The sequence below is a fragment of the Ovis canadensis genome, chromosome 25 (genome assembly GCF_042477335.2).
Source record: "Ovis canadensis isolate MfBH-ARS-UI-01 breed Bighorn chromosome 25, ARS-UI_OviCan_v2, whole genome shotgun sequence".
Lineage (NCBI taxonomy): Eukaryota > Metazoa > Chordata > Mammalia > Artiodactyla > Bovidae > Ovis > Ovis canadensis.
Window position 1 is genome coordinate 47,839,668 of NC_091269.1, and position 15,131 is coordinate 47,854,798.

Genomic DNA, 15,131 nt, shown 5'->3' on the forward strand with positions numbered 1-15,131 from the left:
GATCCAACCAGTCCATTCTGAAGGCGATCAACCCTGGGATTTCTTTGGAGGGAATGATGCTAAAGCTGAAACTCCAATACTTTGGCCACCTCATGCGAAGAGTTGACTCATTGGAAAAGACTCTGATGCTGGGAGAGATTGGAGGCAGGAGGACAAGGGGACGCCAGAGGATGAGATGGCTGGATGACATCACTGACTCGATGGACATGAGTCTGAGTGAACTCCGGGAGTTGGTGATGGACAGGGAGGCCTGGCGTGCTGCAGTTCATGGCGTCACAAAAAGTCAGACATGACTGAGTGATTGAACTGAACTGAACCTCAGTTTTGATTTCCTCATCACCCTTTGCTATCTGCTTTGTTGCTGTTATTTCCCAGTTTTGACATTTAATTTCTAATAGTTGTGCTTTATGGTTTTCTTGAAATACCTCATTGGGTTTTCTCTTACAAAATTTTTTATCTTAGGCTTATCTTGGAAGTATTTTAGTATCTAGGTATTGTTCTTCATCATTCTTCATGGATTGAATTAAAGTAGCATTATTTTAGAAGTGACTGGTTCTTGAGCATCACTGTCATTTATATTGTCCTAAATGTTAACATTTAGGTGACAAAGAGAAAATTCATCTGAAAGGTGAAGTTAATAGAAATCTTTCCATGTGTTGTTCAAGTCTCTTGATGTGAAGCTTAATATGTCATTTATTCAGCTCCTATTTAAATCCAGTTGTAAATTTCCTCCTCCTGGTTTCTTCCCTTATGAGAGATCATCTCTTACCCTCTCGTTTTTCCTAAAAATCCGTCCTGTGCACCCTTCTACCTATAGAATGTTGCCTAAACTTCTTAAAGTGGCATTTAATGATCTCACCTAGGTATTTGCTCTCACCAGTCTCTTTCCTTACATATTGGTGGTTGTTCAGTTGCACTCTCATGCCCAACTCTTGGTGACTAATCCCATGAACTGCAGCTCGCCAGGCTTCCCTGTCCTTCACCATCTCCCAGAGCTTACTCAGACTCACGTCCATTGAATCAGAGATTCCATCCAACCATCTCGTCCTCTGTCATCTCCTTCTCCTCCTGCCTTCAGTCTTTTCCAGCATCAAGGTCTTTTTCCAGTGAGTCAGCTCTTCGCATCAGGTAGCCAAAGTATTGTAGCTTCAGCTTCAGCATCAGTCTTTCCAATGATATTCAGCACTGATTTTCTTTAAGATTGAGTGGTTTGATCTTCTTGCTGTCGAAGGGACTCTCAGGAGTCTTCTCCAACACCACAGTTCAAAATCATCAATTCTTTGGCACTCAGCCTTCTTTATGGTCCAACTCTCACATCCGTAATTGACTACTGGGAAAACCATAGTTTTGAGTAGACGGACCTTTGTTGGCAAAATAATGTCTCTACTTTTTAATAACGCTGTCAAGGTTTATCATAGCTTTTCTTCCAAGGAGCCAAGTATCTTTTAATTTCATGATTGCAGTCACCATCTGCAGTGATTTTGGAGCCCAAGAAAGTAAAGGCTGTCATTGCTTGCATTGTTTCCCCATCTATTTGCCATGAAGTGATGGGACCAGAGGCCATGATCTGAATGTTGAGTTTTAAGCCAGCTTTTTCACTTTCCTCTTTCACCTTCGTCAAGAAGCTCTTTAGTTCCTTTTCCCTTTCTGCCATAAGGGTGGTGTCATCTCCGTATCTGATATGCAGATGACATAACCTCATATATGCAGATAACACCATTCTCACACATAATGTTCTGTAATTATAGTCCTAATTGACAAATGTTTATTTTCCTTTATTTCTCTTTCTCATTATTTTTATTAACACCATTCTTATTCCTCAAACTGTGTGCCAAGGTCTCATCTGTGTGGACAGTTTGGTTCCACAGTATATTTTAAATTTGCTAGGGAAACAGTGATATCTATTAGACATAGTACAAACCACTTGCTTCAGATATTTCCATTTTAAAATTGGATTGCAATCTTTCTTTTGGTGGTATCATAAACTTTGTAAAATTGAGTTTCTGTGATTGAAGAAAAAAAAAAGCACTGCTCAAAAATCATTGTGAGACAGGAAATGAGTGTGGTGGTGACCAGTCTGATGGCAAGGTTTGAGAAGTGTGTAGTGCCCAGCAGGGGCTAAATTGTTATGAAATAAATACTATGTTGTTTAGAACTAACCACTTAATAAATGAAACTTCTTTTTCCTAACACAGTAAAGGAGGCATGTGCTCTATGCTTCTACTTTCTTTCCAGTTTATAGCTGTTTTTGAAAATTATACCTATCCTTCAGACTAGTTGTAATGTCACCCATCTCTGGAAGGCTCTTCTGATCCTCTCAGCTGCAATTAATCTCCCTCCTGGGTGTTTCCTGGTAACATGGTATCTTTACTATTGCTTTCAAAATTGATAAACTCCAGTGCTTTGGCCACCTCATGCGAGGAGTTGACTCATTGGAAAAGACTCTGATGCTGGGAGGGATTGGGGGCAGGAGGAGAAGGGGACGACAGAGGATGAGATGGCTGGATGGTATCACTGACTCGATGGGCGTGAGTCTGAGTGAACTCTGGGAGTTGGTGATGGACAGGGAGGCCTGGTGTGCTGCGATTCATGGGGTCGCAAAGAGTCGGACACGACTGAGCAACTGAACTGAATTCATGTGTTTATTTAAAGTTAACAGTGATGACTTTCTGGTTCTCCGTTTAGGTGTAGTTACTTACAGTATAGTAAGAGCTATTTCATATCATTTCCAGAACTAAAGTGCGTGTTTCGTTAGTCTATTTCTAATTCTTAAAGCATCCTTATAAGATCACAGATTATATTATCCACATTTTATATGTGAAGACATTGAAATTTAAATCACTGTTAATTTCTGTCACACTGCCTACCTCTTAACCTTTGACTGTTCTTGTTACTTCTCCTTTTCCTATTGATATAACCAGCTTTTTGATATATCCTTAAAAATTCTATTGAGCTTTTTCTTTGTTTGTTTTTCTTTATTTGTTCTTGGCTGTGCTGGGTCTTCAGGGCTGCCCACACGCCTTCTCTAATTGCAGGGAGTGGGGCACTCTTTAGTTGCTGTGTGTGGGCTTCTCATCACCATGTCTTCTCTTGTTGGGGTGGATGGCTCTAGGGCAAGCAGGCTTCTGTACTTGTGGCATGCAGGCTTGTTAGTTGCTGCACATGGGTTTAGTTGCCCTGCAACATGTGAAATCTTTCAGGACCAGAGATTGAACCCCTGTCCCTTGCATTGGCAGGGAGAGTCTTAACCATTGAACCACCAAGGAAGTCCTCATATTGAGATTTTGATTATGATTTGCAATGGCTCTCTCAATCTATTAATGGAGAATTGTGTTTTTTAACAAGTATTGAGTTTTGGGGAATTCCATGGCAGTCCAGTGGTAAGACTTGATGCTTTCACTGCTGAGTGACCAGATTGAGTCTATTGGTTAGGAAACTAAGACCCCGCAAACCACACAGCATGGCCAAAAATGTATGTGTGTGTGTGTGTACATATTTTTTTCTAATCCATACACATAGTATATAGCTCTCTATTTATGCAGGTATTTTTCCCCTTTAGCAAACATATATAGTGTTCTCTGTACAGATTTTGCACGTTTTCTTAAATTTATCCCAGTATGTTTCATTTTTTTATATTATTGTAGATGACATTGTTTTCTTAATTTTAAATTTTAGCTGTTCCTTGGTAGTATATGGAATCACATTAGATTTTTTTTTTTTTTTGAATAATGACTCCTGATTCAGGCTTCTCCAAGCCAGGCTTCAACAGTATGTGAACTGTGAACTTCCAGATATTTAAGCTGGTTTAGAAATGGGAGGAATCAGATATCAAATTGCCAATATCCGCTGGATCATTGAAAAAGTAAGAGTTCCAGAAAGACATCTACTTCTGCTTTATTGACTACACCAAAGCCTTTGACTGTGTATCACAATAAACTGTGGAAAATTCTTAAAGAGATGAGAATACCAGATCACCTTACCTGCCTCTTGAGAAATCTGTATGCAGGCCAAGAAGCAACAGTTAGAACTGGACATGGAACAACAGAGTGGTTCCAAATCGGGAAGGGAGTACATCAAGGCTGTATATTGTCACCCTGCTTATTTAACTTATATGCAGAGTACTTAATGAGAATGCTGGGCTGGATGAAACACAAGCTGGAATCAAGATTGCCAGGAGAAATATCAATAACCTCAGATATGCACATGACACCACCCTTATGACAGAAAGCAAAAAAGAACTAAAGAGCCTCTTGATGAAAGTAAAAGAAGAGAGTGAAAAAGTTGGTTTAAAACTCCACATTGAAAAAATGAAGATCATATCATCGAATCCCATCACTTCATAGCAAATAGATGGGGAAACTGGAAACAGTGAGAGATTTTATTTTCTTCGTTTCCCAAATCACTGCAGATGGTGATTGCAGCTATGAAATTAAGAGACACTTGCTCCTTGGAAGAAAAGCTGTGACCAATCTAGACAGCATATTAAAAAGCAGAGACGTTACTTTGCCAACAAAGGTCCATAGTCAAAGCTATGGTTTTTCCAGTAGTCATGTATGGATGTGAGAGTTGGACTATAAAGAAAGCTGAGTGCCGAAAATTGATGCTTTTGAACTGTGTTTTTGGAGACTCTTGAGAGTCCCTTGGACATCAAGGAGATCAAACCAATCAATCCTAAAGGAAATCAGTCCTAAATATTCACTGGAAGGACTGGTGCTGAAACTGAAACTGCAATACTTTGGCCACATGATGCGAAGAACTGACTCATTTGAAAAGACCCTGATGTTGGGAAAGATTGAAGGTGGGAGGAGAAGGGGACAACAGAGGATGAAATGGTTGGATTGCCTCATTAAATTCAATGGGCATGAATTTGAGTAAGCTCCGGGAGTTGTTGATGGACAGGGAAGCCTGGCGTGCTACAGCGCAAGGAGTCATACACGACTGGGTAACTGAACTGAACTGACTCCTGAGACCTTGATAAAGTCACTTGTTAATCCTAAAGCATTTATATGAGATTCTTTGTGATCTCAGATATTCCTTAAACACGCACAGATTGGTCCCCAGCCAGAGCCCCAGTAATTACTCTACATGGATTTCAGCTCATTCCTCTTTGAAAATCTTTTGCAAAATTTCTAGTCTCCTGACTCTCCTTGAACCTCTGTCTGCTCATTTCAGTGAGCATGCCAGGTTGTGTTTGTCTTCTTCTTCCCTGCACCATAGTCTGTACATTGCTTACTGGCAGAGAGACTGCGTGATGTCGGGGCTTACCTTGTGTCTTTCCTATCAAAGGTTACAGTGCAGCTCTTCCTGTTGGCCAGCGTTTGAAAATTCTACAGTTTTTCCCTTTTGATTTTCTTTATAGTTAATTATAGCGCAAAGGTAATTCTGAACCCTGCTTCTCCCTCAGAGCTAGATTGGAAATTAAACATATGTGTTTAATGGTGTACTGTACTTATAAGAACAAAAAATTGGGGCAGTTTATTTTGCCTTTAAAAAAGCAGTAATGATTGAATCCAGTTATGACTGAAGGTTTAATCTCTTCTAGAAACTCTTGAGAATGTAATGATTTTGACTTTGTTTTAGGGACTGTTATTTTCATCTTTTTATTCTCTAGTATACATGTATTAAATGTTTAAGAATTGATTTTTTAATCTTTCCCAACTTCCTTGATTACAATGTCTTGACTTATTCAGGTAGTTTACTAAATACTTTCAAGCAGTGAGCATGGCTTCTGTTTCTTTTATGTGTCTGCTTTGGCTTACTAAACTCTCATTTTAGATTGGCTAACTTTTAAGTGGAAATAACTGATCCAAGAGTAAAGTTCTTTTCTTTGTCAGTATGCTGATATCAGATATTACCAGAATGTTAGCCAGTTGCCTATGATGAAATATTCAATAGTGGAATTATAATATAACCTGCTGAATAGTTCTATTATTTATCCATTCTTTTTATTTTGAAGCTTCAAGTAATATTGATTTGTAATATAAACATTTCAATTTATTTAAATTCTGATTAAGGAAGAATTATAAATCAGATTTAACCTCCATAGTGAGGTAATATAGCCCTTTTTTTCAGACTACAGTTTTTAACATATGAAATGTGATTATAATTAGGCTGAATTACATTGCAATTACTATCATTGATGTTTTAATGACATTTTAAGTTATTTAAATGAACATAGTAAAATTTGCTATTGACTTTCCCTTTTTTTATCTCACTACCTAAAGCAAACATGGTTGATCATTCAATCATGCTTCTACATGAGTAAAAGTAAATTATAAAAAAGCCCCACAGATATTTTCTGTTGTTAAATTTATAATTTACCTAAGAGTGGTTTAGAGGATTTAAAATCTATTAGGTATGGCCATTGATGCATTTTAAGATATTAAAATGCTTCATGAGGTTGACTTATTTTTATAAATTGATATCATCAAAGTTTGAATAAGTTAATTTTAAATTATTATTATTTTTAAATTTAATGACTGATTTAGTCATAATATCTGTGTCCCTTCAAGTTTGAAAATTTTCTAGCTTACAGAAAAATATTTGTTTTTGTTCAGTCACTAAGTCATATTCAGCTCTTTGCGACCTCATGGCCTGTTGCATCCCAGGCTCCCCTGTCCTTCACTATCTCCCAGAGTTTTCTCAAATTCATGTCCATTGAGTCAGTGATGCTATGTAACCGTCTCATCCTCTGCTGCACCCTTCTCCTTTTGCCTCAGTCTTTCCCAGCATCAGGGTCTTTTCTAATAAGTCAACTGTTCACATCAGGTGGCCAAAGTATCAACTTTCAGCTTCAGCATAAGCATCAGTATCAGTCTTTCCAATGAATATTCAGCATTGATTTCCTTTAGGATTGACTGGCTTGATCTCCTTGCAGTCCTTGGGCCTCTCAAGAGTCTTTTCCAGCATTGCAGTTTGAAAGCATCAATTCTTTGGCACTCAGCCTTCTTCATGGTCCAGCTCTCAAACGCGCACATGACTCCTCAAAAAACCATAGCTTTGACTGTTCGGACCTTTGTTAACAAAGTGATGTCTGCTTTTTAATATGCTGTCTTGGTTTTTCACAGAGAAGTACAAAGAGAAGTAAAAGGAACTTCTTTGTACCTATTATATAAATATACCAACTTTTAGCATCTTAGCTTTCGCTTTCTCTTTCTTTACATAAATGTATATATATATTTTCTGAACCATTTTGTATTCTCTACTTGAGAAATTTAGAATTTATGTAATACTGTTTTCTGATATATTATACATATTCCAGTTTCAGTGATTATTCTAATAATTTTATAGCTGTTTGATTTTATTCTCAGTTCAACATCCAGTAAGGATTACACATTGCGTTTAAATATTTGTTGTATTTCAAATGGTTTTGCTTGTCTTTTTTTTTTTATTCCATTGATTGAATTTATTATATTTTATTAACCCAGTCTTCTGTGGTGGGACATTTTTTTCCCCAATAACTTTTCATAACAAATAATGTCTCAAAGAATACTTAGGCATATGTTGTTTTGTATTTGTGGATGTGTATCTTCAGGATAAATCCCTATATGTAGAATTAGGCTGCTAAATCATTAGACAGTTAGTGTATCTTTATCTTACAGATTTCTCTTCATTATCTTTTTACTTTCCTCATCCCTTTTACACTGAATATATTGATACATGCATTTCTTTTCTCCCCCAAATACTTGCGAATATGGTATGATTTTGACATCATGACTATGTATATTGAGTAGTTTGCTAAAAAGTCATAGAAACAAAATAAATGTTTACAGTAACAAAATGACTGTTTTAACTAATACGAGTGTTAAAAACCTCAGGAGTTAGCCTAATTAGAAAAGATAACGAGTCAAGAGAAAGTATGCATTTTAAAAGACATTTTCATTAATTTATAGCAAATTAAAGTTTATGAGACTAATGAATTAGAGTTTTTAATACTCTTTAGTTCTGAATAAGTAAGTTGTCTTTAAAGCAACTTACTAGACCTGAACATAGTTTAGCATATATATTTGTGTATATATATGTATATATACACATATATGAATTACATATATCATAGAGACAACCACAGCTATACATCATTTACTGTATGCTGTGTACCTTGTCCAACAATGCATATACATTAAATTACTTAGTTGAATCTCCAGCAACCTTATGAGATATAATTATTTGCCATTTATAGATGAGGACACTGAGGCATAGAAATGTTAAGTGACGTGCTCTTAATTATTCAGCTAATTAGTGGCAAAGGCAAGATTTGAACCCACACGGTATTCATTATAGATTCTGGACTTTTAATGACAATGCTTCACTACTTCTATTGGACTTGGTATTATTTTTCTGTATTAAGGCTAATTAGTAACCGAACATTCTATATGACTTTGATTCTGAGTTCTTAATCAATCGCTCTGCTCTCTTTCTTTCCTTGAAAGAAGTATATTAAGATTTTTCTCTAGTTGTTACATCAAATTTGTTATCGTAAGTGGTGATACAAGAATAGAATTCCGTTCATAACAGCGACAGCTGCTCACAAAGAAACCATTTTATGCCACCATCCATGGCAGAATACTGAACTATGTGTTCCATTTTTCTAACCCATTAAAATTATTTATGTTTCCATTTTTCAGTGGATGATTCAGCAGCCACACAAAGCAGCAACATTTTTTGGATGCATTGGGATAGATAAATTTGGGGAGATCCTGAAGAAAAAAGCTGCTGAAGCCCATGTGGATGCTCATTACTATGAACAGAATGAGCAGCCCACAGGAACTTGTGCCGCATGCATCACTGGTGGCAACAGGTCAGTGCTGTTTGAAGGCAGCTCTGTACTAATTGACTGCTTAACCGCTGGTAAAATCTGAATTCAAATCTGAGTTTGGAATTTAGATTTCATATTTATAATGGTTTTAATATTTAATAAATCCTTCTTATATCACTTTTCTTTAAGGTTTTCTTTTTTTCCTTTCTTGAACCTGCTGTTGTCTCCATGAAGCACAATGAAATGAAAATTTGGAGATCATGTGTTCTTGCTGATGCTTTTTATGTGTGTGTATGTTAGTTGCTCCATTATGTCTGACTCTTTGAGACCCCATGGACTATAGCCCACCCGGCTCCTTTGTCCATGGAATTCTCCAGGCAAGAATACTAGAGTGGGTTGCCATTCCCTTCTCCAGGGAATCTACCTGACCCAGGAATTTAACCTGGGTCTCCTGCATTGCAGGCAGATTCTTTACCAGCTGAGCCACCAGAGAATTAGAGTTAAGAATGAAGCACATTTTATTCAATGTTTTATAGCTAGGTTCTTGCCAAACTGACATTAAGAAGACTGTCCTTTTCTATGTATCCTGAGATTGAAATGTTAAATATTGGCACATATATATTTTAATATATATAAAATATATTTTAATGTATTTTATCATGTATAAAATACTACGTTATATCCAGTCTCTTACGGATTACATCATCTAAAGCAGTTCTGGCAGATATTTATCTGTCCAAACTAAACAACTTCAGTCATGGGTAGTGTGCTACTCAAAAAACAAGCCATTACATTTCTAAACAGCTTTGCTTATCAGAAGATTTTTCTTTCTATGAACTTGAACGCTGTCTGTCAGAGCCTGCCATGCATTGCCTCTTTCTGTGCCTTTTGCAGTTTCATGGGGTATATCTTCAGGACATTCATGCTTTGCTAACATCAACATTACCATGTTGCTTATCAGCACGAGCTTTTTTCCTCCATTGAAAAAGAAAAAAATGATTTTTTTTGTTATTGTTAGAATCCACAAAGATGATCTCTTTTAAAATAACAATTCACTCGATACTTTACATACCTTACACTAGAAATGCTGTATGTCCTCCCCCATTTCCTGTCTCTCTTTTTCTTCTTTCTAGCCTCTTGTCTTCTTTTCCTTATTTCCTACCTTATCTCTGCTCCCCTTGCTCTATTCCCTCTTTTTACTTCATTTATTTTTGCGCACTTTTGACTTTGCAAACGTATATTAAAACCTTGACTATTCTAGACAGTAGTCATGAAATAGCTAAAATAAAACTTTCAGAAATAGTTATGGTACCAAAGCCATTTTTAAAAATAAAGTTACAGGAAAGTAGTAAAGTTCTCCTACCAACAAAAAATAGTATTTGTAATAAATAAAACCATCAATTGTTGAGATATTGAGATATACTTAATTAGACCTTTCCTCTTTACAGTTTTTCTAAAATTACCTTTAGTAGGCAGGTGCAGAGATTTCCTGTTAGTGAGCAATGGATCGACTTTTGCCTGTTTTACCACTCAAGCTACAGTAAAATTGCTAAATTGTTTTTATCTGTTGTTATTTTAAAGAGCATTTGTGATAATACTAGGTTTTCCAGATGTCAGCAGCTTAATTTATATACTCATATGAATTGCATTATCAGTATTATTTAGGTAATATTGGAAGTCAGAAACTGAGGGAAACCTTTGCTATCTAACTCATTTTCCAAATTGTAGAACTTAATAAATTTGGATAAACTTTTAAATAGAGCTAGAAACCCTTACTTCTACTATCCCAAACTCAGATTAAGGCAATATTTTTCTTAACCAGGTGTTTCTCTCCAAACTCTGAACCAGATACACTTGGATAGTAAGAATACCTGTATTTTCTTTTGGAGGACTATTTAGTTTTCTACCGAAGAGTAGTTTTATTATCAGAATAGAATTTAGTAGCTCATACTAAAAGTATTTGCTTTTATTTAGTAACCTTTTTATGCCAAAATTTTGCAGGAGTCACGATTACTAAAATATATTTTATAGATTGAGTGGTTATTCTTAAATTGTAATATAGTTATTTTATATATGCATGCATTGATGCATATCATGCTTATTTTCATTAATCCAATTGAGCATAAACAGAATGTATCCTTCAGTTAGTCACTCAGTTGGCATATGGGTGAGTAGAAATATGTTTTTGAAGATAATTGATTTTTTCAAAAGAGAATCTAACCATGTTATCAAAATCTTAAGTGATTATATATTTGTGGGTTTCTTTCCATTTTTTAAATCACAACTGTTACCAAAAAAAGTTGGAAAAATTGGCAAGTTGTGTTTTCTTATTTCTGGATCAGTAGGAAAAGGAAAAGTATTTTTGTATGTAATGTAAACAATTATTGTGTTAAGTTTAATTGTTGGACAATAATAAAAAGTTGTATGTGATACTTGGCAGCAAAATTTTAAGTGTAGTATTGTGGTTAGATTTTTCAGCTGCAAAACTGGATCAGCACAGGGAGTTTTCAACTATAAAAAGTAATTTAAATGTTATAGTGCATAAAATGTAATGAATTGCAAGTTAATTTCTCATAGTAAATATGGTCTACATATATATGTGGGTTTTACAAAATTAATCTCATGCTTGGCTTTTAAAGCATTAAATATCAATGGATATTCTGTTGATACTTAAAAACTGAAGATTTTAGTTGCATATATATTTTTTCTGTATAACTATATAGTAGCTATTTCTTACCTGCGTTTTGAACTATTAAAATGTAGAGGGTAGATAATTTTATCATGTTAGTATCAAAAGGAAGCTTAAATGCTAGTTTCTTGAAATACTAGATGATATTTAGGTTAATGTCTGTTTTTATCAAGGTAACCAAGATGTCTTACAAAATTTTTAAAACAAAATTAACATTAGTTTAGTAAAATCAATATACAGCAGTTTGAAGAATTAAGAATTAAAATGAAAGTCATAGTGAAGTATTTCAGACAGAGAAGGAGATATATCATATGACATCCCTTACATGTGCAATCTAAAAAGAAATGATACAAGTGAACTTACTTACAGAATAGAAAAAGACTCAGAGACTTACAAAATGAACTCATGGTTGTGGGGAGGTTCCATGGGATAGTCCAGGAATAGTTAAGGACTTTGGAAAGGTCATATATATGCTGCTATATTTAAAATGGATAATTAACACAAACCTATTATATAACACATGAAACTCTGCTCAGTGTTATGTGTCAGGCTGGATGGGAGGGGTTTTGGAGGAGAATGGATACATATATATGTTTGGCAGAGTCCCTTCTCTGTTCACCTCTAAGTGTCACAACGTTGTTAAATGGCTATACTTCAATACAAATGTTTTTGGTGTTAAAAAAATTTAAAAAGAAAAATTAAAATGAAAACAAAAGTTGCAAAAATAGTTAACTGTATAATTACAGGACAGGTGCGACTGTAAGTAAAAGCCTACTTACATTTTGTTGTTGTTTTAGATCCCTTGTAGCTAATCTTGCTGCTGCCAATTGTTACAAAAAGGAAAAACACCTTGATATGGAGAAAAACTGGATATTGGTAGACAAAGCAAGAGTTTATTATATAGCAGTAAGTATTTGACTAATTCAAATTTCTGGTACATATTTTTACTATAAATTATAGTTGTTTGTTGATGTACATTTAAAAATAATTGTCTCATCCTGCAAATTATATACCCATCTCAAAGCATATTTTGGGCTCACTGTTACAGAACAGAAATATGATCATTCTGTGGTAACATAATTTGAACTGTTTACCTTTAAGTATACCTTCTTTTGTATACATTATATATAGATATTTTTAACCAAGTGACAAATTCTGTATTAAATGTTAAGGTCTTTTGAAGTAATTGTGGAAATTAGCCAGTTGTGGGCTGCATATGAATGATGCATGTGTTGTGTGGGAAAATATTAGTAATATAATTGTTCACTGCAAACAGTTTGAGCTCATTTGCCTAAAAAATCTTAATTAGTATTTATTCCATAGTAATTACCATGACACCTTTTAATTTAATATTTCAGAGACATTGATCATGACAAATCTGTTAAATATCAGAATAAGGGCAGCATGTAATTTCAATTATTAAGTCTTCTGACATAAAAATAATTAGTTAAGAATTCATTTCTAAAATAAGACTGTAATAAAAATTCTCCTGAATTAATCACCCTATGAAAATCTTGTTTTTATTTGATATGAGTTAAATGTGACTGATGAAAAATAAGTAGATACCTCTGAAAAATTACAAGTAATTCATATGCATATATGGTTTTGATATAACAGCTGCTGCCATTTACTACCTGAGCTGTGAAACAGCTGGTAAGATGTGTAAAAAATTGATTATCCAGTAAGAACATGTTTATTGAAAATATAATTATTTCTTTCAGTCTAGTGTTAATGTCTCCTACAGCATGTTTATGTGCTCTGCTGTAGGCTTTACAAGGTTGGTATTGATCCTTCTGGATAGCAAATCCTGTCTCCTTTATAGCTGTCAAGTAAATGCTTACATTGAGAGGATTATATAGAGGAAGTCACATTATGTCTTCTGCTACTATGTAAGAAAAACATCTCAAAATTTAAAAAATTTTCTGTGTTCTGTTTTGTTTTATTTCTCAAAATTGTTGAATTTTTTCATTAATGTCTTGGTAGCAAGGGTTTGTAGTATAGCTGTAAGGGGGTCTATGCATTATCTTAAGCCATCTCTTATTTGAAAGTCAAAGAGCACATGGTTTAAAGTTTGTTGTTATTTATGCTATATTTACTGACTGAAATTTGACAATATATAATGATACAAAAATACTTTTACCCTGACAGTTATAATTCTTTGTATGTCAGTATATTCATTGGACCTCAAGTTATGAGGTAACTTGGAAACAACTCATAATTTTGATGATTATGCACATATAATACATCTTGCCAATTTTGCATGAGTGAAATTTTTGTAGCAGTATAGACCTATTTGAAGTCAACAAATAATTGTAGCAATTATATACTGTAACACATCTAGCCAACTTCAGGTAGATAGAATTTTTTTAGTAGTGTTTTTTATAAAGTATAGAGTGATCAGTTTTGATCAAAATAATAAAATTGAATTACTTTTGACACTTGTGTGGTGTATTCAGCCAGAAACGAGTATCGAAACAGATTGTAGTTGATTCATCTGTTTGTAGCTGTTATCTCTTAGTTTCTGTGTCAGCAATTTCATAAAAGAATGCTCTTTCACATTGCCAGGTAAATCTATAGTTTGTTCAGATTTGACTATTTAAATAGTTCTGGAAATAGTAGATTCATACCGGATACTTACAATGCTATATATTCTTGGTGAACATTCAACAAATATTTATTCTGCTTAACAACTAAGAACATAATTACTGTTCATTTAAATCTGTGATATTTCTTCAGAAATGTAATGTTATTTCTACAGACTTTCAGCTGTTCTTTTAAATATTTAATTTCCTTTGTGTTCAGAGCATCCAGTCTAGTCTTAGTGAGAAAACTGCAAATTTAGATTGAGTTGATAGATATATCTGTACTTATTTCAAGAAATCAGATGGGCTTTCTAACACTTTCAGGTTCTGTAGGAGTTTGTAGTCATCTCACATCATCATTGTAAACTTTGGAGGTTCAACAAGTTGAAATTGTGGGAGCTCTTTTAAATATAAAAGGTTCTTGATCTAAAGAAGCGGTTCAGTATATCCAGCATATTTCCATAAGTAAAATGTCTGTCTGCATTACACAAAATAATCTAAATCTACATACTCGACTTTTCCTCACTCTTCCATGAATTATTGAAGCATTAAAAAAATTTAAAACTTTTCATCATTTTCTCTGTCACATAATGCATTGAATCTATAATTGAAAGCAAAAAATTGTCTTATGAAAAATTGAAGTATAGCTTATGCATACACCAGCATTCTCTTTTGGTGTAAAGTGTCCCACTTATGGCATATAAACTCAAATTTTCCATGTTTAAACCAAATTCTTAGTAGATATTTAGGGATTCTTAGTTATATTAGTAGCTAATTGATTTTTGAAAACGTAAACCTTAGTTGCTCTTTACCTTCGAATCAGATTGACATGTCTGTTTCTTGAAAGAAACATTGTTACAGTAGCCCTCTAAGACTGTGATATTTAGGAAAGATATGAAAAGAATGAAAAAGATGAGATTGGAGCCATTAATTTTATAAGCCATGTGTTTTCTTTTTAAGCAATATTAATGTGCTGTGAAAAGTCAGCAAATTAGTGCTATACTTCATCTTCCTTCTTGTTTTTTATAATTATTCTTATATTTAAAGTGTTTAAAAATTTACGTTTTGTTCTATAACCATAATTGTTACAGACTTATTCTATATT

General features: G+C 34.3%; 1 protein-coding gene across 2 annotated transcripts in view; it reads left to right on the forward strand.

Annotated features, from left to right (window-relative positions):
- Positions 1-15,131, forward strand: part of ADK (adenosine kinase) — a 543,033-nt gene that overhangs the window by 252,541 nt on the left and 275,361 nt on the right. For both annotated transcript variants that reach the window (XM_069572166.1, XM_069572167.1), the window contains exons 5-6: positions 8,625-8,797; positions 12,242-12,350. In XM_069572166.1, coding sequence (XP_069428267.1) covers positions 8,625-8,797; positions 12,242-12,350 — 282 coding nt within the window. The remainder of the gene's footprint in view (positions 1-8,624; positions 8,798-12,241; positions 12,351-15,131) is intronic.